The following is a 26,761-nucleotide window of genomic DNA, read 5'->3' as shown; positions in this document are numbered from 1 at the left end:
GGAAAGGACTGCGATACCACACCCAGCCAACAGCAGACACTCGAGAGGGGAGTGTCCCCCGTTACAAGCACATTCAGCGTGGGGATGGTGGAAGTTGATCCTAGCGATAAGAGAGCTGCTCTGACTCAACCCACTCTGCTTATAACTAACTAGCTGCCTGCAGCCGGACGGGCTCTCCCCTGCCCTGCAGACTCTGCTCCCGGTACCTGAGGCAGAGTGCAAGTTAACCACTGAGGCTACGTCTTCACTACGCGCCGATCCGGCGGGTAGCAATCGGTTTATCGGGGATCGACTTACCGCGTCTCGTGAGGACGCGGTAAAATCGATCCCTGATCGCTCTGCCGTCGACTCCGGAAATCCACCTCGACAAGAGGCGGTAGCGGAGTCGGCGGCAGCGGTCGGCTTTCCCCCGTCCTCACCACCAGGTAAGCCGACCTAAAATACGCAACTTCAGCTACGGTATTCACGTAGCTGAAGTTGCGTATCTTAGGTCGGAACACCGCTGTAGTGTAGACCTAGCCTGAGCATGGAAAGGAAGTTAAGACCCAATTCTACATCCATTGGACACCAAAGGGCAGCTTTCCAGGGGATCAGGCTCTCTCTGGGCAGAACTTAAGTACATTTTCAATACAGCTAGAGCACGGATGGCCAGCAACTCTGGAAGGGGGAAAACATTGGTACAAGTGGGTTAAATAAACACATTCTACCTCGGGTCCGCATTGGAAGTTCATGGGAATTTTGCCAGACCACCACATTGCGGGTTGAGGCTGCAGTTAATTTTGTAATAAGTCCTTTGCTTTGCTGAACCAGGGTCACTACAGAGTCACACCCACAGGAATGCTGCTGTAGTGAACACTTCTTTCCCTGCCTCCAATGAAATGGTGGGAGGGAAACGTGTCACTGCTGTTTCACTTCTTCCTGTGGAGTTGGGTTCGAAAACACGCTGTCTACATTTGGCTTTTTAAAGAGTTTATTTAAACTCACTCCTTCAAGGGGGCTTAGAATCCAGCTGTGTATATTTAAACACGCCTCTAACCTTCATGCTAGGGTCTGTACGCTCCTACAGTCACATAACCTTCCTTGTCTTTGTTCCCCCCTCCTGTGACTCCTCCTGCTGTTAGATTAGCCATTTGGGGTCAGGACTCAGTATCCACAATGTCTTGCACCTGCTCCTTTGTTATTTACTGTAATACATGGATTCAAAATGCATCAACACTTCTCCTTTGTAAGAAAGTAACAAGCACTCGAGATGGGGTTGGGGGAAGAGGACAGCTTGCATTTGCCTGTCCATCTTCAGCACCACCCTCCCTTCATGACTTCGGTAGGTTTGGGAGCACCAAGAGGGTGGTTCCTGCCAAGATCCCTTTGGTTGTAAGCCCTGCTTTCCTCCCAGCATTTGCCTCAGTGGCCTGGGTTCATACGTAGGAATCGCCACCTCTTGGGCTCTCATTATTTGACAGTTACACAAAACGCAGTTTAAACAAATTATCTAGTAAATCGAACACGTTTAATTTCTAACCGATGAATGCAATAAAGTCACACATTATCCAAAGTCATGTACAAGCCCTCCTTCATTCTGAATGTAATGACACAGGCCAGCAGCCAGACACGGCCCTCTCACGAGAGTTAGTTAGTTGTTGCAGCATCGCTAGTGTTTGCTTGTCTACAATTTGTGCAAGCGAAAAAATACAAGCGGCCACTGCTTGAGATGGTCACTGAAGAACCACAAAACTCTACACAAATCCTTCATTCCCCTTTCTAGAAAAGACACGTTCCGCCACAGCTGTCAGCCACAAGCAGGAATGCAAACACTGCATTTAACAGTGAGCAGCTCACCAGTTCAGACCCCTGCACTCGCTTGATGCTGACAGCACCGTAACGAGGGAGCCCCGGATCATCCCCATGGAGGCACAGCCCAAGGCCAGACAGGCAGAGCCAGGATTAGAACGCGTGACTTCCAATCCAATGCTCACCCCAAAGAACCTATTTTTAGTGGCCGGAATAGGGCTGGCTCCAGCCCCAAAGGCTATGCATGAGCAGTCCTGTCCTGGCTCTAGAAGACATGCAAGTGGGCAATAGTTCACTTACCCTCCATTCTCTCCATAGAGAGTCTTTACAGAACCCCACCAGGGAACAGTGATAAACACAAGTCGCATACAGCTCCTAGCTAGAAGAGAATGGACATGTGCAAACCTGAAAACCATGGGGGCCATACACAAACTACGTATAAAACAAATCCGTGACGAGAATTCTCACAAGATAGCAGCTGCAGGATGAGAGAGACCCATGCTGTACACAAGGGGGAAAAAAAAAATCTAGCTATTAAAAGTTTCTAGTCAGTTTCCAGTTTAGCCGAGTCTGCCAGATAGGGTTCAGGTCTCTCCCCGTTGGCTCCCTCCCAGCGCCAAGGGTGAGCGATCTCTGGCAGTGAATGTTCCTCCAGCTCTCAGAAGCTTCAGCAGCTTTGGCTGCTGTATGATACATACAGACATGGAACCCGAACCTGCAAAAACTAAGGATGTGACTGGTCCCATTGAAGTCACATGCTTAACGTTAACCATGCATGTAAGTGCTTGCTAGATCAGGGCGCGGTGAGTGCGTTAACTCCCAGACCTGCTGTACTGTATTTGCTTTGCGTGTTAGAAGATAAGTGGCAGGCCGGAACCCATTTCTGCATTAAGGAACCCAGGCTTCAGTCCTTGGAGAAGCCTCCAGGTGATCTGGCTCCGCTCTATGCGCCCTCTGATGATCTTTCAGCAACTGCTTATATTGGAAGTTTCTCCCGCATTCGCTGCACTGGTGAGGCCTCCCTCCGGTGTGGATCCGCTGGTGTTTCAGGAGATGTTCCTTCCGGATGAAGCTCTTCCCACAGTCACTGCACTGATGGGGCCGCTCCCCCGTGTGAACGCGCAGGTGCTGGAGGAGATGGTACTTCTGGCTGTAGCTTTTGTCGCACTTGGTGCATTTGTAAGGCCTCTCCCCCGTGTGGACCCTCTGGTGGCGGGTGAGTTCCGACTGGCACTTGAAGCTCTTCCCGCAGTCACTGCATTCGTAGGGCTTCTCTTTGCCGTGGTTTCTTTGGTGCTTTAAGCCGCTCTCCACGAGCCAGACGCTTTGCCCGCACGTGGCGCGCTGGTGGCATCTGTCGGCATGGCTCTGCTGGTGGCTCAGGAGGTCCTGCTTCCCCAAGACGCTCTTCCCGCACGGGACGCACCGCTGCGGTCCTTCGTCCAGGTGGACACGCTGGTGATTCCGCAGGCGGTACTTCTCGGCATAGCTTTTGCCGCACTTGTTGCACTGATGCGGCCGTTGCCCCGCGTGGATCAGCTGGTGCCGGAGAAGGCCTGAGTGATAGCTATAGTTCTTGCCGCACTGAGTGCAGGGGTAGGGCTTCTCGCTGCCATGGCTCGTCTGGTGCCTTAAGAAGCTCACCTTGAGGCGGAAGCTCTTCCCGCACTGGGCGCAGCTGTAGGGCTTTTCACCGGTGTGGATCCTGTAGTGGCTGGTCAGCTTGGATTTCTCACTGAAGCCTTTCCCGCACTCCGTGCATTTATAGGGCCACTCCCCTGTGTGGATGCGCTGATGCGAGACAAGCACGAACTTTTGACTGAAGCTCTTCCCGCAGGTGGCGCACTGGAAGGGCCTCTCCCCGGTGTGCAGCCGCTGGTGGTTCTGGAGGTGCTCCTTGCGGCTGTAGCTTTTGTTGCACTGGTCGCATTTATACGGCCGCTCTCCCCTGTGGATCATCTGGTGCCGCACGAGCGCCGAGTGGCACTTGAAGCTCTTCTGGCATTCGTTACACGGATAGGGCCGCTCCTTGGTGTGGCATCTCTGGTGCTTCATAAAGCTGATCTTGAGCCTAAAGCTCTTCCCACAGTCAGCACACATGTAGGGCCTCTCACCCGTGTGGAGTCTCTCGTGCGACAGGAGCATGTCCTTTCGAGTGAAGTTCCTCCCACATTGGGCACATGCATAGGGGGCCATTCCTGCACTGCCCCTGGGATGGGCAGCAGCAGTTTTGAGTTCTCTTTCATGCTGAGTAAGTTCCCCCAGGTTGTTACCTGGAGAGAGGATTGAAGTGCAAGGACTCTCAACGGCCGCTTCCTGTTCAGCACCCTGGAAAGCTCTCTCCTCTGCTCCTCCTGGCAACGGCCCAGGGAGCTCTAGGTTGCTAGGGCCTTCCTCAGGATGTCGCTCCTCTGTTTTGATTGTGAGCTCAACATCTGCTGGTACAAAAGAGAGAATCAAGACCTTCATTTCATCCGGCTGAGAGGAAGGAAGTCTCCAGTACATAATGCAGAAAGGGTTGGCAGCAGTGTTAGTCTATAAGGGAAAAGGTAGATGAAGTGACACCTTTTACTAGAGCAAAAACCACAGTGTATAACACAAAGCTTTATGGCCAAAACGTTTCCTCTCTGGGGCTTGTCATCTGGTACCTGCGCAGTCCCCCCTACAGCGCCTCTCCTCCCCTACCTCTTTCCTGTCTGACAGACACTCCTGCTGGTTTACTCACCTCTTCTCCCCCACCCCCCACATGCAACAGGATGTCAGAGCACCCAGAATGCTTTGCAGCAGACTGGCCTTCCTGCTGGGGCGTAGTGTGAGACACACACAGGAAATGCAGGTCAGCACTGCAGTGGGAAATCAGAGCTTTCAAAGTTGGGGTGAGGAATGGGATTTATCTAGAATATTCTAGTCCATTGCCAGGGGAACACACTTTCGGGTTTGGAAATCTACCCACAATCAATGGCTTTAATCAGCTTGCGTTTGGGATGGCTACACCACTCAGGAGTCACCCAGGTCATCCCAAACAAGGGCCAGGTGAGCCTTTAGACAGGACCGCACCACCATGCATGCTGCATATGCCACATGTTACCGAAATAACTAACCAATGCTTTTTGCTGGGATTCTTTTTGTATCCCTCTGCCTTTAAAGCTAGTCTCCCTTCGCTACCATGATTCTAAATCTTTCAGATGAAGGTGGAATCATCAACATTTCTAACAGGGACCTAAAATAGCTTTTCTATCTTTTTTTCTAGGTTTATTCTCAGGACATTTCAGGGCCAGAAGCAAGTGCTGTGTATCCTGCTGTGAAATAAGCTTCCCATTTCTAGTCCTGCAGAGTTGTAATATTGATTGGAAGCGAAGCCAGTCACTTCTGAATCGGTGACTAGCTAAGCCTTGGGCAGATGAGCAGGCTTTGATTTGAAGCAGCTCAGAGGTCTGGAACACTGCAAGTTTCAGGTGAGATAGATCAGAGGGCAGGCGTGGTGAAAAATAAACGAAGTATGTCACAAGGTCCTGTAATTCATCACATGCACACAATGAATTTGTAGGAGGACAAGAATGACAGAGCAGGTTGCAGGACCAAAACCAGAACCACCATCTACATAGCATCAAAGCAGTGTAACATCAGACTGTTACGAAGGTGCGCCTGTCCTAACAGGACCCATCACCACCAGATAAAGAAACGGGTCTTAGAATCTTTAAAGAAAACTTTGTTTGACAACATTTCGTCTGGCAAGGAATCGCTTATCAATAGTTGTGATTGTGAAATTTCTATTTCCATTGTTTTGCCTTTATGGTCCCCACTTCTCTATTGTTTATCTGTATGGTCTTTGTCTGGTTCTTTGATTCTTTTGGTCTGTTTTGCAAGATTTAAATCAACTAAGGTGGTGGGGTCTGATTGGGTAAAGAATTGTTTCGTAATGGGCTGTGATTGGTGAAAAATACTGTATGGTATGACTTTTCTTTAAAATGATTGGTTAAGGTAGAGCTAAGCAGGACTCAAGTTTAACTATATAAATCGGGGTCCAAAAGGAAGTTTTTTGGAACCTAACTTCAGGACACAGCCCAAGCTCAGAGCTCTCTCATTGGTAAAAGGCCCCGCAAACCTGCAGAAGAGTACGCCCTGAGCCCTAGGAACTGGGGAAGGGTAGTTGCCTAAATTAAAACAGTTAGGCCTTGAGCCCAAGGAAGGGTAATGATAGGAGCCCTAGAGTGTGCAGGTAACAGGAGGGTAGCTAATGTGATGCCAATTTTTTAAAAAGGCTCCAGAGGCGATCCTGGCAATTACACACTGGTAAGCCTAATTTCAGTGCCAGGCAAACTGGTTGAACAGTAAAGAACAGAATTTTCAGACACTACGATGAACACAATGTGTGGCAGAAGAGTCAACACAGCCTTTGTAAAGAGAATTCACGCCTCACCAATTTTCTAGAGTTCTTTGAGAGGGTCAACAAACATGTGGACAAGGGGGATCCAGTGGATCCAGTGTACTTGGACTTTCAGAAAGCTTTTGACAGGGTCCCTCACCAAACGCTCTTAAGCAAACTAAAAAGTCATGGGATAAGAGGGAAGGTCCTCTCATGGCTCAGTAACTGGTTAAAAGACAAGAAATGAAGGGTACAAATAAACAGTCAGTTTTCACAGTGAAGAGAGGTAATTAGCAGAGTCCCCCAAGGATCTGTAGTGGGCCAGTGCTGTCCAACATATTCATAAATGGTTTGGAAAAAAGGATAAACAGTGAGGTGGCTAAGATTGCAGATGATACAAAACTTCTCAAGATAGTTAAGTCCAAAGCAGTATGTGAAGAGTTACAAAAGGATCTCACAACACTGGGTGACTGGGCAACAAAATGGCAGATTAAATTCAATGTTAATAAATGCAAAGTAATGCACATTGGAAAACATAATCTGACCCAACTACACATACAAAATGATGGGATCTAAATTAGCTGTTACCCCTCAAGAAAGATCTGGGAGTCATCGTGGTTAGTTCTCTGAACACATCTGCTCAATGTGCAGCAGCAGTCAAAAAAGCAAACAGACGGTTAGGAACCATTAGGAAAGGGATAGAAAATAAGACAGAAAATATCATAATGCCTCTATATAAATCCATGGTACGTCCACATCTTGAATACTGAGTGCAGATCTGGTCACCCCATCTCAAACAAGGTATTGGAATTGGAAAAAGTACAGGGAAGGGCAACAAAAATTATTAGGGGTATGGAACAACTTCCCTATGAGAAGAGATTTAAAAAACAGACGGTTCAGCTTAGAAAAGAGATGGTTAAAGGGGCATATGATAGAGGTCTATAAAGTCATGACTGGTGTGGAGAAAGTGAATAAGGAAGTGCTGTTTACCCCTTCACATAACACAAGAATTAGGTCACCCGATCAAATAGCCAGCAGGTTTAAAACAAACACAAGGGAGAACTTCCTCACACAACGCACGCTCAACCTGTAGAACTTGTTTCCAGGGGATGTTGTGAAGGCCAAAAGTATAACTGGGTTAAAAAATAATTAGATAAGTTGATGAAGGATAGGTCCATCAATGGCTGTTAGCCAAGATGGTCAGGGACACAACGTCATGCTCTGGGTGTCCCTAAACCTCCAACTGTTAGATGCTGGGACTGGACGACAGGGGATAGAGCACTAAAACTGCCCCGTTTTGTTCACTTCCTCCGAAGCATCTGGCAGTGGCCACTCTCAGAAGACAGGATACCAGGCTAGATGTATCCAGCATGGCTATTCTTATGCACCGACAAAGGCTACTTACAAAGTTAAGACAGATGTACAAAAAGATGGAATTATAGGAGCTCAGGAAGGTTTGACTGGATTTCCAGCTCTGTCTACTGTCATTTCTCAGTCATTTAAATCTATTGCTCACCCATTCTAAGATCTGCAGGGATCTCTCGCTCCTCCGAGTCCTGCTGAGCCTTGATACATAGCTCCTCCTCCTGTTTAATCCAGGATGAAATCTCATGTGTAGGAACCGGAGAGTCTGTTCAGGGGAAAGAAGGAAATAGCAAAGGGTTTGAAAAGCAAAGCATTCTGTGGATGTTGGGAAAACACAATCTCTACCCAAAACCATTTCTTTCCTGAATAAATGTAAACAAGGTAATAATGAGGATTCAGAGAAAACTGACAGAGGATCAGTGGGCAGAAAGTCAGAAAGGGGAGTTGTTAGATTTAGAACCTATTGGGGTGGGTGGAGAAATCTGGGGTCAGAATTGTCTTGAGGATAAGGAACCCTAGGATATGAGAAATCCAAAGAGCCTGCCAGGCTCTTGGAGTATTAACCATGTCCTTACCCATGCTGGGCTCCATGGGGATTTCTGTCTCCTCCGGCCCATCCTCAACACATGGCTCCTCTCCTCGTTCAAGCCGGGACAGGATGCTGGGTTTGGAAATCGCAGAGTCTGTTCATAGAGAAGAAGAATAGGGCTCTTTGGTCTTTAATGACAAAACTTGATGTGATTTTAAACCCCCTTTTGTCACTGAAGGGGCCTGCTCCTATGAACCAAGTTGCAAAAGTGTTAATGAAGAGCATGAAGAAAATGGAGATCGCTGGTGACAGGTAAGCTGGACTCCCAGCAGTAGATTTAGGGCTCATCAGATGGAGAGGAACACAACGCATTGTGCGCCGTGCATAAAGATCTTGAGGCAGATCCTCACCTGGTGTAAACAGTCACATTCATTTCAATGGACAGTTTACACCAGTGAGGCTCTGACCCTTGATCAATAACTCTGAGCTAGAGCCAACCCAGCCCTTGCCACATCACAAAGCTTGTAATAAACAAGTGAGAACTGATCCTTACCCAGGGAGATCAGAGTCTCAAAGTTCCCCTTCATCACGTTCTCGCAAAGCTCCTTCTGCCATTTGGCTGCACTCTCCCATCCCTGCTCAGAGAAATACACAGACGCATCAAACGACACTGGGACTGAAATCACAAGGGCTGCATGCTTTCCCCTTTGGGATACTACACGGATAAAATTAGCAGTGTCGACGGAGTTGGCACTGCTTGGGTGTGTTGAGAGCCGTGTTGGATACATACCCTAAGGTTCTGGTGTGGTTTTACTCATCTAAACCATGCCTCACTGCTATTTATACCCAAGCTAGTGCGGCGTGCAGTGTATGAACTCTGCACACCGCCATGAGGTGTGTGCAGTGTAGACACATCCTAGATGTCCACAAAGAAGCAATCAAGTAGTTTCAGTTAGTTCCCTTGTTGGCGGATACACCTAAACAGGCCAAAATTCAAATGTGCACGGAGGCAGAACTCTCTTCAGCCATAGAGGTTAAAGGCCAATGTCTCTGCTGGTGGAATTCCACTGATTTTAATATAGCTACATCAGCAGAGAGTTTGGTCCTAAAATAACATTGAGAGAACATGAGAAAAGACAACGCAGACGGGAGAAAACCTCACCCGCCGGAGGTCAGCGCTGTGAATGAAATGTAGCTACATAGGGACCCCTCCTACCTCATGTCTTGGAAGATGATCCAACAACCCAGTAATTTGAATGAGAAGAGGCAGGAGATGATGTCAGAGTCTTTTTGAGAGTTACATCAATGCTGACTGGGGGAATGGAACCAGAATTAAAGGGACAGGCAATATTCTCCGCCCCAAGATTTTATTCCTGGTACAAAAGTATCTATCAATGAGATCCAAATCAGCAGTGCCTTAAAGAACCTACCAGTCACAAGACACAAACACCCCTTTGATATCTGACAATCAGCTTTACCTCGGCTCTTCTGCACTGGCTGGGATATCGTTACCTTGGGGACTTCTCCCTTAGTGCCTGAGGGGAGTCTCAGGATCCAGAAGTTTCTGTTCTTCAGCAGGTTCTCCATGTTCTCCAGCCTCCTTTGCAGTAGCCCGTACTCCTGGATCAGAGTTCCCAGTGCAGTCCACTTACTCTCCAGCTGGTTCCCAAAATCCACCATTGTTTTCTCACAGCCGACTAGTTTCTTCTCAGCTGTCCCCATTCTCCCGTCCAGATTCAGCAACTGTGCAGCCTGAGAATCCACCTTCCTCTCTACAGCTTGAACTTCAGCCACCACAGTCAAAGAAATCTCTGCTCTTTGCAGCTGGGTTTCTCTCAGGGAAGTTTCTTCAGGGACAGCAGGTGGCTGCATAGGCATTGGCCACCATGACTCTGCGTCCCATTCTGGAGCCTATTTGAAAGGACGGAAATGGAAAGACATCTAGCAAGGTAAACAATACACGAACTGCCACTCAGCACGGTCTGGGGCTGGATCTTTATTCTAAAAGAGTCTCTCTCCAGATGTATCAAAGTCTGTTGATATTTTCATCATCAGCTGTGTTTTTAAACTGACAATTTAACCTACATCAGCCTGAAATTTGACACACATGAAAACCTGAACTCCGCCTGCAATACAATTTCAAACTGTTCAGATGTTTTCTGAAAAGACCCCAAATTGGTCTCATCAGCAGGTTTACATATTTTTTGACCTTTTTATTGGTCAATAACTTAATTTTACAAAACAGACTTTGTAGATAGTCAATACTCTGCCTGCATTGGGGACTTTTCCCTCTTTCAAAACACTAAAGCTTCTGGTTTGAAAACCACGACTCTTAGCTTTTACTCCGAAGTTTCTGCTTAGAGCATGATAGGAAAACATCTCCAACATGGTCTTCTGCCTGAGTGACCCCTCGGCCCAAAACGGAAGGAGAACAAGGATGGGTTTCTGGTTAAAGCACTGGACAGGCTCTCAGGAGATGTGTGGCCTATTTCCATCTCTGCCACAGTCTCCCTGTGTGAAACTGAACAAGTCACATTCCTCCCTAGATCAGATCTCCACTGTCAAATGGGGGATGAGAAGAGTCCCTTTCACCTGTCCTGATCTCAGTTGGAGACCCTAGCAGAGGTTGTAATGCACATCCTAGTACCATATGAATGAACGGGAGAATTATTTTTTACTATTATTTAACAATCACCTTAAGCTGCCAAAATCAGTATCATTCGACAGCTCAGAGCATCTCCCCTGATTCGAAGGGAGGGAGGCTTAGTATTTCATGGGTGAAATGCATGTTTCTCTACCGTTTTACACCAACATGCGTTGGGCTGGCCCAGGGACCGCAGCACCTGCTCCCCCAATGCGGTTAAGAGTCTGGGCCTAACATTTGGTCCCCTAGGCTAGCAGAGTGTGCTGTGCTGCGGGGAAGAGAGGCCTTCACAACCCTCAAGCAGCCCCTTGGTGCCAGCAGGCATTGCTCTGAAGGGAGAGTCACGCTGACCTGGGACTTGAGAAAGGCGGGTCAATCCGGAAGGATGCTTGGGATGAGGAGGAGAAAGAAAACGACTAGAGAACCCAGCCTCTACAGCCAGAGTCCTTATATGAAACATTTCCTCCCTCCACCACCAGCCATCTTCAGGAACAGAGCTGGAATTTAGATCTCACACTTTCCCAGCGCGAACAGCCAGGATGTTACACACCCAAACTCTCCCCTCACCACAGACCTGGCCAGTTTTAGACCCCTAAAGCCAAAATACTTGGCAAGGTCTAGAAGTTGCGGGACAGAGAACATAGAAGATGGGTCTATTGTCCTTCTTGACCCAGATGGGACAAGTGAGATAAAAGCCAATCTCCGCCCCGGGGGGAGCGCGAAAGGGGTCAGAGACAAGGTAACTTTGGAACCTCCACCCTCCTCTTCCCCACTCGGCTTCTTATTCCTGGCACCAGGGCCGGCCCCGCTCTGCCATCCTGCCCTCCTCGGACTCGAACGCCCGGCGCTGGCTGGGGAAGCTGCAGCGGGCAAAGCAAGCCCCGTGGGGCGTGCACAGAGGGCAGGCGAAGCGGGCCTTGCCCCAGGCCACAGCCTCAGCCCCTCGGATTCCCAGCAGACTTTAGCTGCGGGTCCATAGCAAAGCAGCCAGGGCCCCAGGGGAGCGCGGTGCCAGCGGCCCCAGACACCGGCCGGCTCCGACAGGGGCCGCTGTGGCCTGTCCAGGGGGCGCAGAGACCGCCCCCCAGCCGGCCGGGCAGCCCCCCACCCCGGGGCTCCGGGGCCCAGGCCGGGCGGGGAGAAGCTCCCGGGGCCCGAGGCTCCCCCACCCGCCGGGCCCTTACCTGGGCAGCGGCCCGCTCGGCCATGGCCCCCCCAGGCGGGGCTTCTCCAGCGGGCCCGGCCCGGCCGAGCTCCGCTCCCGCTCCGGGCTGGGCAGAGTCCCGGCCTCGCCTCGCCACGGGCCGGCCCCGCTGCCGGGCGGAGCAGAGCGAGCGCGGCCGGGAGGGAGCCGCGGCCTGGCTGCCGGGAGCGGCGGGGCGGGATTTGAACCCGGGGCCGCCCCGCGGAGCGGGCAGGGAGCAGCGCCCGGCCGGGCTCTCCCCAGGGAACGTGCGTCACCCTCTGGGGCGGGCGATTAACCCAGCCCGGGAGCGCCCCTCCCCCCCGGCCTTCCAGACCCACCGCCAGTTTTGCATCTGCCCAGTTCCACACCCACGAGACCCGCTCCTGGGGGGCCCAGGCCCACCCCGCTCCTGCCTGGGGCCGCCTCTCTAGCGCCAGCCCTTGCCGCTGACCTGCTCCCATGCGGGGTCCCTCCGCCTGCAGGGAACATGGGCCTGGCCTTAGGCTTAGCTGCTGCGGAAATTAAAGGGGGATCTGCACCTCCCCTGCACCAGGCTCCCAGCTGACAGCCCCTCCCCCCCATACTGCCTCCTCTAAGGCATAAAAATAAAACAGCAATTCCCCCCGTCCCTGCAGCATTGCTGTTGGGACCTGCAGAGATTGAAGCCCTGGCTCCAAAATACTCTGGAACTGTTTTGTATAAGTGAAGTGTCACAAGGCCCCTGTGTGGAGATGGGGTGGGAAGGAGGAGCGTTTTTGTGTGAGCGCTTACCCCTGTGCACACCTGTTGCACCACCACACCTCTCCCTACGCCCACCACACCAGCCACAGCCTGTTCGGACTGGCCAGCCCAGCGCAGAGCCAGCTTACAGCCCCTTTCCTCCCATATAACGATGGCCAGCATTTGGGCCTACCTCACTACTGGTTCCATAATTCATTTAGGCTGTATGGTCCAGGAGAAAAAAGCTAGCTGTACTTTGTGAATACATTAATTTTGTCCCTTTAATTTCCCCGGCTGCTCTAATCATCTCTGGCAGCAGCCCCCACTGCCAATGGCAGCGCATGGTTTGCAGGTGAACCTGATGCACAGTTAAAGGACAGAAGGGACTAGCAGATCTAGTCTGACCCTGTATGTTACAGACCACCCGCATACAGGTGAAGAGCACCAATTCCGGTTGATACAGGGCACTGGAAATGTAAAGCACTAAAGGGGTATTATGGCATCACCCTCTGTTATGGAGCTTTCAGACTCTTTTGTAAATGATCTACACGCTCTTTAAAAAGTGTATTTCTGTTCTGAAAAGCAACTCTCAGCTTGGCATTGTAGGGGCTTGTTTACTGTCATTCAATTATTTCTTTGTAGCATGAGCACATTTAATAAGTAACATTTGTTTTTCCCAGCCCTGCAATCTCAGCCTGGGTTCATCTGAATCAGGTTAGGGTCTGTCTTATACATCCCCAAATTAAGCCCTCAACAGCCATGACACCTCCTTGCTTTCAGTGGGTTTACACAGGTGTAACTGCTTAGGATGTAGTGAACAATTCTGTCAACGAGCACATGAAGGAATAGACTCCATCTCATTGGCTCTGCTCTGCAGACTTAAATGGGGTGAGCAGCAGAAAAACTTGTTTTTGTTAATGAAGTCAGGAGCAGATCTGTTGAGTAAGTTGCTATTTTCAATGTCACTTTTCAGGGTAGAATTACACCTTCCACGGTTCTTGCTGAACCAGTTTAACCACACAGCCAGAGAAATGGTACAAGAAGTTCCGCTGAAAAATCATTTCTAATTCCCTTAAAAGGCCTCTTTCCACACTGGCGAGCTAAAGTGCATTTACACTTTTTCAGCTAGAACTAGGTTTCAAACTGTGCCAAAGTGGTTTAAACATTGTTTAAAACTACAGGCCTTATGCAAGGTTGAAACGTTTAGTTGTACGGCAGTAGCACCTAGGAGATGCAGGCATGGAGCAGGACTCCATTGTACTAGATGGGGTACAGACAGAGTCAAAGGAGTCCCTGCCTCAAAGAGCTTCCAATGCAAGTGAGCATGTTTTTTCTCTCCCATTTTGCAGCTTGCCATTTACTGACCCCCTTTGACTAGCTGCAGCGCACACAAGATGGGAAGAAAGGAGAGGTGATGACAAGAAAGTGGCTGCTAGGAAGAGGATTTTAGCTGCAGGAGAGTCCATCCATCTTGGGACAACGCTCATGCTTCAGATGACCTCCTGTGCTACATCAGATTGACAAAACCTCTGCTACAACATGTGAAAACATAGCAGACAGGATAAATCAGGTAGTACCATTTATTGGTCCATAAAAGTTAACACACAAGCTTTCACGCCAAAGATGTTAAAATTATTCAGGTGCTGGCAGTTTATACAAAAGCAGAGACTTTACATAAAAGGTTGTATGGATGTATTCACAGTGATTTAAATTAACACAATGGCATTGACTATATCTCAAAGGATGATTACACCCCAGGCTGCTGAAAGGTATTCTCTGCATCCTCATGTATTTTCTAGAGCAGACTGAGAATAGCAGTAAACAGGAATGGATGTACTGTACTTGATCATGTGAGTTGAGGTTTAGAAAAAGGGGAAAACCTGTTGCCATCGTGCCTACCGGTGGAACATAGCGCCTGTAACTGCAGAGTGAATGGCCAGTTACCCATGAGAAGTTGTTCCTTTTCACTCAAACTACCAGTAATAGGCCAAATGCTGAGAGGACTGGACTCAGAAGCTCTTAAGCCTCAGGTCAATATTCTCCTGCATCCAGCATATACTATAATCTTTACAAAGAGGTTTTTGACCTGAATGCACTGCAGTAGCTTCATGTTAAGTCCACAGGGGCATGCACTTCTCTGATGCAAACACTTATTAGCAGCCAGCTGCAATTAATGTAAATTAAAAAAAAAAAAAGTTTTCAGTGTCTCCCCTCACAAATGTTTGTTCTGATTCAGAGATTGAAGACCTGGCTCATAAGCATGGTGGAAGAGATTTATCTTATTTTTGCAGAGATTTCCCCCCCGGAATTTGGTTCTTTACAGGATAACTAGGAAGCCTAAAAACAGTAACAAAGCAAAAATCAGAACCCCCCCCCCCCCCCAAAAAACAAGCCCCAACTACTATACTAAATGTCGCAATTGCAGGGTCTTTTTGGTCCTTGTGCTGAGTTTTCTATATTTTAGCACACTGGCAGCCTGCCACAAAGCCCACTGAAGCCAATGGAAAAAACTCATTGGCTTCAAGGGAAGCTGGATCAAGGCCTTGGTGCATATACAGTAAAATTTAGGCCCCAATCCTGCAACTTCCTGCATGTGGGCAGTTGTGTCCACACACAGCCTCATTGTCTTCAGCAGGGCTTGATGCAGGTGCAGCAGTCTGTGCAGTCTCAAGAAGTTAAGTGATCAAAGCCTTAATTTGGTGCTAACACTTTGCACATGTGACTAAGCCATGAAATAAAGAGCTATACAGAAGCATACACCCACATTATCCCCTGTCCATCAATGTTTAAACCATGGAGAACAAAGTGCCTCAGACGAATTACATTCCCTACCAGCCAAAGAAAAATGTTCTCCCTGGAATCTGTGTACAAACAGTGCCATTTACAGGCTGTAGGGCCACTAATATTCCTGCATGGAGATGTGTTCATTAATGGAGTGATCACAGTACTACAACATTATTTCAGCGGCATAGCGGGGGGGGGGGGGGGGGGAGGAGGGGGGGAAACTTTAAAACAAGAAGTTCTTTGATAGTTTTTTATGTAGGTTTCCCGTTTCCCATATGTACAGAAATCCCAGTTTTGTTTCCAGTCATTAGACTTTTAAATACTGAGGAACTGCAAAAATCTTGTCTTTTTTGAGAGAAAGAAAACCCCCCACTTAATAAATTCAGGAAGTAATAAATGCTTGGTTTATAAATAGTGGTCTTACACTTAATATCAGCAGTGTTATGCATGCAAACAACACTTGACTATCTTATAAAAACTACATTAACTCTGCTGCATTTTTTTTTAAATCTGTGAATTCTCAGAAGTAACCACTCAAGTTTTCCAAGACATGGTTCATATGGATGAGGCTCTTTTGGAAAGCGTTTAATCTGTAAAACATTGCAGGATCCTAACGGTATTTAAAAACAAGTGGATTATGATTATTATTTTTAAAAAAGTTCTCCCCGGGGTCACGTCTAACCTCTTGTTCCTGTTTTCCCTAAAATAAAGTCCAAGAACTAAAGAAGAGCATTGACTGCTCAAATTAAAGATTCAAGAAATGTTTATACATTTTGTGTGTAGAACAGATTGACATGCACAGCAAGGTAAGCTTTAACCGGGAAGATCTTCAAACAGGAGTTAGACCAACACAAAGGTAAAAATCATCTCAATAATGAGTTTGACAGACACAGAGCCAAGGTTCATGCCTTCCCTTCCCCTTTGTAGAGTTCACATGAGCACACGGAGCATCCTTTCTTCTCAAGGGCTCATGGATTTAGAAGCTCATAAGAGTGCTCCTCTAAGAGAGGGAAGTTTGAACGTCTGCTTTTACTTACCTTTATAATGCGATAACATCCTCTTCCAATTTGCTGGAGCTGATGTACTTTTATTAGGCAACTGACTATTTACAATCATGCTACCATGTATTTTCTATTTTAACATCAAGGAGCCCAGTTTCTATTTCCTGCAAAAGGCCCTGGGAAATTTCTGGCGGCCCCTGCTCTGCACTATGAATTCTCAGGTGATCTTTGAGCGACTGTTTATACCTAAAGCTCTTGCCACACTCAGCGCACTGGTAGGGCCGCTCCCCGGTGTGGATCCGCTGATGTTTCAGAAGATGATGCTTCCGAATGAAGCTTTTCCCGCACACCGTACATTGGTAGGGTCTCTCTCCCGTGTGCAGTCGCTGGTGGTTCAGAAGATGCTCCTTCCGCATGAAGCCTTTCCCACAGTCTGTGCATTTATAGGGTCGCTCCCCCGTGTGAATCATCTGGTGCCTGATGAGTCCTGAGTGACAATTGAAGTTTAAGCCGCATTCAGTGCATTCATAAGGCCTTTCCTTGGCGTGGTTTCTCTGGTGAATTATAAGGCTTATCTTCAGACTGAAGCTCTTCCCGCACTCGGCACAAGTGTGCGGCCTCTCACCTGTATGGATTCGATAATGGTTTGTTAATTTGGATTGCTCGGTGAAGCCCTTCCCGCACTCTGTGCACATGTAGGGCCGCTCTCCCGTGTGGATTCTGTAGTGGTAGGTGAGCCTGGACTGGTGGATGAAGCTCTTCCCGCACTGTGAACACACATAAAGCCTCTCACCTGTGTGGAGCCGGAAGTGGTTGTTCAGGTTGGATTGCTGGGCAAACTTTTTCCCGCACTCGGAGCAGGAATAGGGTTTCTCGGCTGTGTGGGTTCTCTGATGTGATATGAAGATGTCTTTCCGGCTGAAGCACCTCCCACACTCACTGCACAAATATGGTCTCTCTCCCAGTTGGCTTCCCTGTTGGGCGGTGACGTTTGGAAACTGACCAAACTCTGTTTCACCTTGAGTGGATTCCCCCAGATTGTTTGCTGTAGGGGTTGTGTTTGAGATGAGCTGCATGTCTGAGTTGGGCTGATTTTCGCAGCTGGCTACCTGGAAAACGCATGCTTCTGATCTTCCTGATAAGGTCACAGGCAGTTCCTGGTTCACAGGACCTCTCTCCTCAGGACGCTCCTCATGTTTGACCAAGATCCTATCATCTGCTAGAAAGGGGGGGGGGGGGAGAGGGGAGAGATAATCCTTACATTACTTATGCATCGATTTGGAATAAAGAAACCCCTCAAGATTTGGAGGTTTCTAATTCATAATGGAATCCCATGAAGTCAGATTTCTCTTCTGCACATGCTACAAAAATGCTAGGAATGGTCTGTTGAGACAGTGCCAGGTAAGAAAGACTTTACTCTCAGTCTGTAGGTACTAGGGGAAGGGAGGGCAAACTACGGCCTGTCGGGGCTTTCAACCCGGCCTGTGGGATTGCCAGCCCCGTGGTGCAGCAGGGCTAAGGCAGGCTCCCTGCCTGCCCTGGCCCCGCGCCGCTCCTGGAAGCGGCCGGCACCATTTCCCTGTGGGGTAGGTGTTAGAGGGGTCCATGCATTGTCCTTGCCTGCAGGCACCGCCCCCCCACAACCCCCATTGGCCTGGAATGGGGAACTGCAGCCAATGGGAGCTTCAGGGAAGGTACTCACAGACAGGGCAGTGTGCGGCAGAGCCACTGACCCCCACCCCCAGGAACCACTACCGGACATGCTGGCCACTTCTGGGAGCAGCGTGGGGCCAAGGCAGGCAGGGAGCCTGCCTTAGCCCCACTGCACGCCGCTGCCACCCCACAGTCACTCGAGGTAAGCGGCACCCCGCCGGAGCCTGCACCCCAACCCCCTGCCCTGAACCCCCTAACCTCGTCTTGAGCCCCCTGCCACACTCCAACCCACTGCCCTGATCCCCACACCTCCTCCTACACCCCTGAACCCCCTCCCACACTCCACACCCCCTGCTGCACCCAACCCCTTACCCTGAGACCCCTCCTGCACCCCAACCCCTTGCCCTGAGTCCCTTCCTGCACCCCCTCCTGCACCACAACCCCCCTAACCTCCTGCACCCCAGCCCCCTGCCCTGAGCCCTCACCCCCTGCCCTGAGCCTTCTCCCACTCTGTACCCCCTCCCGCACACCGCATCCCCTCCCACACCCCAGCCCCCTGCCCCAGCCCTACATTCATGGCCCTGCATACAATTTCCCCACCCAGATGTAGCCCTCGGGCCAAAAAGTTTGCCCACCCCTATACTAGGAAGTGACCCATATCCAGCTATTTATAGAGAGTTCTCCATTGGGCTAGCTCCTCACCCCAAACTGGCCTCTAGACTGACTAGTCAAAAATGGAGCTCTAAGAATCATTCTTGCCACGTCCCATCATTTTTCACCAAAATTACAACACAGCTGGCTGTAAACCTTATCTATTGCATGATCATACAGCAGGTGTGGGACAGAAGCTGAGTGAAAATCTTCTACTTTTTCCCTAGTGCATTACACCAAGAAGAAATTTTGAGCTGAGTTCTTTTGTGATGAGTTTCACTTCTAAGAAAAGTCTAAATCCAAAGCTTTGGAACTAAGGAGCTACAATACATGCATCGAGATCTGCGTTCAGTCACACCAAGATAAAAGGGGACTCTCGCTCGGATTTCCTAGTGCTTTTCACAATACAAGATCATTCCCTATGATGTTTCCAAAGGGAAATTGTGGACTTCTACCCAGAAATCAGAGTCACAGAAGAGCCTTGTGCTGTATGGAACCAGCCTTCTACGTACACATGATTAGAGTTTTAAGCCCCAATCTTGCAAGATGTTCTGCACAGATGGAGAACTGCGCAGAGCTCAGGGCAGGATCAGGCTTATCTGTTTACAGAAAGTTTTATATATAGGAATAAAAACCTGTTATGGAGCGGAGTGAAGCTTTCACTGTTATGGAGAGAGGAAAAAACAACATTCCCAACTGTATAAGAATTAATAGGCTTACAAGGGATTTACAAGTGCTGTCAAAAAATCGTTTAAGTCTTAATATTCATTTTATCTGGCCAAGTGGTATAAGGTGGTATTTACTGTGTGGAGCATGGATGAACACTGAATGAGCAACTACTGGTTCTTTTATCAATAAAACACCTTTAAAATTTAAAAAAAAAAACCTGAATGTTACAGGTCCCTCAAGCCCAACACTGGAGGAAATCAGTCTTATTGCAGTCTGCCTCCTTCTGGTTCTCTACACCATACTCTGCCTTTTGGGCCATTCTTGCTAACAAAGAAACTGAAGACCAAGACCAGTTCTGTGGAGATCAGTCACTAGAGATGGGCCCTCTTTCCAGGAGGAGAGGAAAAATGATTCATATCCCCACTCTCTCTACGCTTGGGCAACTAGGGTTCCTAGCCCACACAGCTGCTGAAAACTTTCCCCTCAAGTGGATTCTCCATCTGCACCTCACAGGAAGTCTAACAGCTGCCCCTTCACCTCTGACTCATTAGCAAAGCCCTGCCTCTGTCTTTCCATTGGAGCTGCATCCATGGTGAATGTCCTCCCTCCAGGCTGGCACTCTAAACCCAAAATGTACAGAGAGATGGCTCTGCCTGGGCCTCCCAACAAATCCCGAGGACTAGCCACCTCAGGAAAGTAACTTTCAGGCAATTTACTCACTGTTCCTCAGTTATTTCACTCCTGTACTCACTGGTGCAGGTACTTCTATGCGTTTCTCGTTCCTTAGCATTCGCTTGAGCCCGTATGCTCTGCTCCTCTTCTTGTTTAATCCATGACATAATGTCCGTGGTAGAAATGGGAGATTCTGTTCAGAGGAAAGAGGGTGACATCACAGCTTATCTATAATCCACTGAACATGTTATTCAGTATTTGAGAGCTGATCTGAAACCAACACAATGGACCAAGTATCCGGTTGGAGCAAATTGGCATGACTCCACTGACTTCAATGGAGAGTTGCATTAGCATATACCACTGGTGAATTTGACTATTTCTTTGCTGGAAGAGATGCACATTCTGATGGGGTGCACAGGTTAAAATGGAAATTAAAAAATATGGGGTGAATAGGTCAGATGATCCAAATTCTCTGAAGAGCCAGAACAAGGAGAGACTGGTGCAAGACCAGGATAATCAGAACCTGCGCACAGAAATGTAAGCTGTGACTACATGAGCAGGATTCGCAACATTAACTGCAATCAGTGTTTCAAGGAGATTTTTTGTATTACCTGTGCTGGGACCGGCAGAGACCGAAGTACCTGGGGCAGGTGGAAAGTCATGAATGACATCTGCAAAGGAGATAAGAAAACTGTCAATTAAAACGTATCAAGCTCATGTGGTTTTTCCTCATATATTTCTATTCTTGGGTGGAATTCCCTGCTTTTAACGGCACTCACTTTTCCATTTCAGTCTATTACTCACCTGTGGCAGACTCTGTAGGGATCTCTCTCACTTCCAAGTCCTGCGGCTCCCCAGCACACAGCTCTTCCCCTTGTTCAATCCGCGATAAAATATCAGGCTTGGAAATGGCATGATCTGTTCAGGGGAAAGAGGTATTGAGGCTATAGTAAGTACTGATTTTAGTTTTAAAGGGGTTCTCCTGGTTTTAAGCCAACCTCCTTGCCTCTCTGGAAGAGACAGGTAATCTGCCCAGATGTAAGAAATGGTGAACGAAGATCATGCAGAAGAGCAAATGTCTGCTGGAAAATGGGAGCTCCTTGCAGGGTGAGGGGGGTTCCCTCAGACAACCGCAAAATGCAGACTGCCTGGCTTTCCTGTGCTGCTGGAGAATCAAGGCAACCTCTAGGCTATCAAGGAAGCGGTAGGTCTCTAAATGTGTTGGGCACTTCTCCAAAGCTCATCATCGTATCCTGAGAGAAAAAGCTGCCGCCATTCATGAGCAGCTGTCAGTCGGCACAGCAAGCTATGCAGACATGTCAAGGATACCGTGAGGCTGGCAGGATCAAAGGTATCGGACAGATCTAAAAGAATCAGTCTAGACACGTGGATCTTCATTCCTTGCCAGGAAGAGATCACTGACTAAAGAGCCAGTCTAAAACAAAGTTGTGTGTTTCTAGTATAACATGGGCAGAAGCCTTGAGACAGCCATTAATGGAGAAGATCTTGCAACACCTTCACACAACAAATAGGTCAGGTTTCTGGACATGGCCTGAGCTTACACAAACACAATTAACTCAGTACCAGAAAACTCAGAAGGTGGAGGGATCAGGAACCCTGTTTGCATTTTGAAATCTCTCTAAATTGGGAAGATTTGTGGAGCTGGTCTATTACACGGGGTCTGAGAGAGGTGCTTATCCACCAGAAATCAGAGGAAGTTGAGAACAGCCATGAGATAGAAGAAATTAATCAAGTCAGATTGCAAAGCCTCCAATAAGTGTAAACTGCTCTTTACCTAGTGAGATCAAAGAGTCATAGTTGCCCTTCATCACATTCTTGTAAAGCTCTTTCTGCCACTCTTCCAAATTCTCCCACTTCTCCCGGGGAATTTGGATTGAGACATCATCAAACGCCATTGGGACCTGAAATCACAAGTGTCACACACTCAGCACCTTCTGCTGCTATCGCCTCCTGACACCACCTATCCTTTCACCTTGTATAACAGAAAAATGGGTCGGAAATTGCAGAAATTTAGCTTTGGGATGACTGCCCATTGGTCAGTATATAAGCAGGTGGGTCTCCATCCCATGTCCAGTCAACAGGTGTCCACACCAGAATAACCACCATGAAAACTGGCACCAAATGATGGCTTTGCTAGAAGTATCTGTGTTGAGACTGGAATGGGCTTGGAGAGTGAACTATTGCTCACCCTCAGAGGTGGTCTCTCCAGATCAGATGCAGCATGAGCGACAATGGCACTGTGAGTTGGGAGGCAGAGGGAGTAGATTAGTGACGTTTATAGAGAAAACATTTTCCATAGTATTCCCACAGAAACTTTAAAGTTGATTTGCCATATTTAAAAAGTTAGACAAAGCATTTTAGAAGTCAGCAGCGTGTAGTTATAGCCTTTGATTTCAAGAGGATTTGTATAGATTAAGTGACTGTTTAAGGCAGAGGTGGGCAAACTACAGCCCGCGGGCCACATCTGGCCCACGGGATCGTCCTGCCCAGCCCCTGAGCTCCCGGCCGGGCCGCGCGGCAGGCTCCGGCATGGTAAGGAGGCGGAGGGTCCCGGGGGGCAGACAGGGGACAGTTGGATAGGGTGCAAGTTGGGGGGGGGCACGGTCAGGGGACGGGGAACAGGGGAGGTTAGATAGGCCTAGGAGTCCCAGGGGACCTGTCAGGGGGCAGGGGTGTGGATAGGGGTCAGGGCAATCAGGGAGCGGGGGGGTTGGATAGGGGGTGCGGTCCGGGGGTGCGGTTAGGGGCGGGGGGTGGTGGTGGTCAGGGGACAAGGAGCAGGGGGGTTGGATGGGTCAGGAGTTCTGAGGGGGGCAGTCAGGGGGCGGGAAGTGGGAGGGGTCAAATAGGGGGTGGGGGCCAGGCTGTTTGGGGAGGCACAGCCTTCCCTACTCGGCCCTCCATACAGTTTTGAAACCCCAATGTGGCCCTCGGGCCAAAAAGTTTGCCCACCCCTGGTTTAAGGTATTATTTAAAAATGCTTTTCACTTCTGCTTGCTAACCAGCTCCCTAGTGCCGACATCGCTGCACGTCAAAAATCTACTTTGCTTTCTCCAGTACTGAAGAACACTGCATGCACTATACCAGTGGTTCTCAAACTTTTGTACTGGTGACCCCTTTCACATAGCAAGCAAATGCGACCCCCCCAATACATTAAAACACTTTTTTTATATATTTAACAACATTATAAATGCTGGATGAAAAACAGGGTTTGTGGTGGAGGCTGACAGCTCGCCACCCCCCATGTAATAACCTCGCGACCCCCTGAGGGGTCCTGACCCCCAGTTTGAGAACCCCTGCACTATACAAACATTTGTCTTTTGAGTATTTATACCACACATCACCCTGGAATCCAAGCCCCTCTCAGTAAGATTACTTCACTATGCATCTATTCTGATCGCCCGGAAACCCTGTACAGAACACATTACTCGTAACTAGGCTATTTAACATGGATCACTCAGGTTCTGACGTGCTGGAGAGGCTATGGACCAAGAGGTGACTAACTGCACATGGTAATTTTTCCCTATTTTTAATAATATGTTCTAGAATCCAGTATTATTCCACTGTTCGCAGATACTGTACTGGAACAAGGTACAGCTCAAACACCATGCTTATTAGGAGTTTGTGGAAAGACAACTGGTAAAAGCTGTAGACTGGAAGCAATCCCAAACGTAGTATGGGACTTTGGGCCAGATCCTGCTTTTACTTGCAGCAGAATCTGAAGTAGTCAGTGAAGTCAATACAAACTGGCCCTGTAGAAAGTGACATGCCTCTAAAGAAAGCAACATGAACATTACCTTTTATAAACAATATAGAAACTATTTATAATAAAAGTAAAATAAGAACATAAGAATGGCCCTAGTGGGTCAGACCAAAGGTCCATCTAGCCCAGTATCCTGTCTTCCGACAGTGGCCAATCCCAGGTGCCCCAGAGGGAATGAACAGAACAGGTAACCATCAAGTGATCCATATACAAACAGATTGAATAGATTTCCTCCCCACTGAAATATTTATTTTAAAACAAATGAATGGCCGTGGATCATTATGACTAATAGCACATTGTATTCATTGTCATCCATCCTTTGCTTGGTTAATATACCTATTTCAGCAAAAAAAAATTTTTTTTAAGCTTAATAGAAATTGTTTAGATGGCCCCGACCCAGAAAGTCAGATCTATAGCTTGCATTTCTTAAAGTTTGGGAGCCTTCCAGTAGGAGATTCTGGTTTAGTTCTCTCTTTTTAAAAATAAGTAAATAAAATTAAATAAAAAACCTTATAGTTTTAAGCCATGCACTTATCCTGGAAAGCAGCATTACTCAGCTGGTTGAAGGTACTTTGAAAAAGGCATCTAAAATTTGCAAGCATCCAATTTCCCACCCAAAAAGCTTTGTTAAAAGAAGGTTAAGTTTGCAAGTGTAGCCTATGAAATGAAAGAGAGCTTTGAAGCAAACAGCTCTCTGGGCAGCTAGGCAGCACCATCTGCTACCAGAGCAATAGAATGCTCTGGTAGCAGTAGGGGCAACATGCCTTTACTGGCCAGTGGGTGGTCACAAGCCTCACATGAGGACACACAGGAGCAACTGGTGAGATAAGGAAGGCAGAGGGGGCAGAGCCCTTCCCTTTCTGCACACAGGGTGGTAGGCCAAATCAAATGGTCCGGCAGGCTTCATGTGCCCCCGGCCCGGGCTGCCAGTTGCCCATCCCTTATTATGGTCCAGTGGTCAAGGCCCCCCAAAACAGAGGCCCTGTGTGAGTATGCATTGGTTAATCTGAGCCTGGCTACCCACCAGTAGTTTTCAAATAGGCTGTTAAAATGGAGTTTTTGTTTGTGCAAATCCATCCCGAATGCTAATTATTGGGGGCGGGGGCATGTCGCATTAACAGAGATGAACCCACAGGGGGTCACGGCATGATAAAGTCTGGGATTAACACCGCACTAGATAGTGCCCAACTTTTATTGTGTCGGGCAGGGGTCCAGGGTCCCATGGAAAAAAATAAATGTAATCATGCATACCTAGGGACATTATTGTAATGCATATGGACCAAGAAACAGAGTTAAGTTTAGGGGAGCAACGGATTTTGGCATTTCCAGACTTAAGTGTTTCACTTTGGAAACATAATATTATTTTAACAGAGGGATTTTTATATGAAATGTCTTGGTGGTTGTTTTTTTAAATGAGATTTCTTCCTTTTATTGCTATTGAATGGTTTCCTGGACTGCAGCAGAATGCTCATTCTGCAGGATACGCTGGAGTAGGGCAGTGCAAAATGGGTATACACTGCATAATTGTTTTCACACATCTTGTGGATCAAGTACTTGCTTAATAAACAATACAGCTAGCAGCCAGTCACACCGCTCCCTCCAGCCAAGGCATTTTACAATGGTGATTTATAGGGATATAAAAACTTTGCCGATACAGTATACATTAGTTTTACACTAAAGTACTAGATGGGTTACTGTTACCTTTGGGTCTTCTCCTTTACTAGCAGGGGGAATTCTTAGGATCCAGAAGTTCCTATTCTTCAGCAGGTTCTCCATGTTCTCCAGCCTCCTCTGCAGCAGTCCATACTCCTGGATCAGAGTTCCCAGCACAGCCCACTTACTTTCCAATTGGTTACCAAACTCTACCACTGTTTTCTCGCAGTCCACAAATTTCTTCTCAGCTGCCCCTGATCTCCGCTCCAAATTCAGCAATCGCATAGCATGAGACTCCACTTTCCTCTCCACAGCTTGAACAGCAGCTACCACAGTCCACAAGGAAATAGCTGCAGTCTGCAGCTGGGTTTCTTTCACAAAACTTACATCTGGGATAAGGGGAGCTTGTACCTCTGTGTCCCATTCCGATGCCTGTTTGCAAGGACAAAAATTAAAGAGAGCTGGGTTCATGTTCCCATCTAGCAAAGAGAAACAAACATAAAAGTAGATCATGTGCTACAGGCTGCTCAAACCTTCTTGCGATTAGATCTTTGTTTTTAATAGGGTCAAATTTAGAGTTGTGCAAAACAGTCCCAACAAAACCAATATGTGATCTAGGGGACTGGTAGTCAGGAGACCTGGGTTCTATTCCCACCTCTGCCACTGATCTGCGTTGTAATACGTAACGTGTAATTTCACCTCTCTGTGCCTGCTTCTTGTCTACATGGTAAGCTCTTTGGAGCAATGACTGTCTTTTACTATGGGTTTGTATAGGCTGAGCACATTGAAGCTCTGATCTTGGTTGGGGCCTTTGGGCATTATTGTAATAAAAACAAACACCACCACACCAACCCACTTGTGCTGGGATTATTACAAAGTGAAAACTCAGATGATGTGCACCACTAAGGTTCATAAGCCTTGCTAACACACCGGGAACAGTTTGCAACCGAGCCAAGCAAAACTCTGGTTGCTACGGAGATTTGATTTGAGGCTTTGGGTTTGTTTGAACCTCAAAACAAGATTTGGGATGGGAACTTCATATGGGGTAATGTGAAAGAAAATCTTCACACAAACCCTATTAAGGCAAACTTGTGAGCACTCAGCAATTCTAGTCTGGATAGAATAGTTAAAAGGTCTGTTAACATTTTCACTAGAAGTAACGTTTAGAGGTTTAAAATACATTGGTCTGGGACTTGACCCCTAGGTTACATCAACAGAGCTGCTGCTGATTTTCTAAATCCATTACAGCAATCCTGCTATTTTCTTTCTTTAGAATATTCTGGCCTGACCAATGCT

General features: G+C 48.0%; 1 protein-coding gene across 1 annotated transcript; it reads right to left on the bottom strand.

The window, feature by feature from the left end:
• Positions 1 to 1,264: 1,264 nt before the first annotated feature.
• LOC112108325 (zinc finger protein 615-like) lies at positions 1,265 to 25,687 on the bottom strand. The gene is made up of 12 exons (XM_026651990.2): positions 25,514 to 25,687; positions 21,824 to 21,950; positions 20,833 to 20,946; positions 20,640 to 20,699; positions 20,108 to 20,221; positions 16,501 to 17,602; positions 11,877 to 12,054; positions 9,561 to 9,959; positions 8,602 to 8,683; positions 8,095 to 8,202; positions 7,671 to 7,784; positions 1,265 to 4,226 (listed from the first exon to the last, which is right to left on the bottom strand). The coding sequence occupies exons 1-12, from the start codon at positions 25,586 to 25,588 to the stop codon at positions 2,677 to 2,679; spliced, it is 4,023 nt and encodes a 1,340-aa protein (XP_026507775.2). The 5' UTR covers positions 25,589 to 25,687; the 3' UTR covers positions 1,265 to 2,676.
• Between the last annotated feature and the right edge of the window lie 1,074 nt (positions 25,688 to 26,761).

The sequence above is a fragment of the Terrapene carolina genome, unplaced genomic scaffold, assembly GCF_002925995.2.
Source record: "Terrapene carolina triunguis isolate 2854851 unplaced genomic scaffold, T_m_triunguis-2.0 Scaffold111, whole genome shotgun sequence".
Taxonomy (NCBI): domain Eukaryota; kingdom Metazoa; phylum Chordata; order Testudines; family Emydidae; genus Terrapene; species Terrapene triunguis.
Note: the sequence above shows the minus strand (reverse complement) of the source record. Positions and strands in the feature narration are given on the sequence as shown.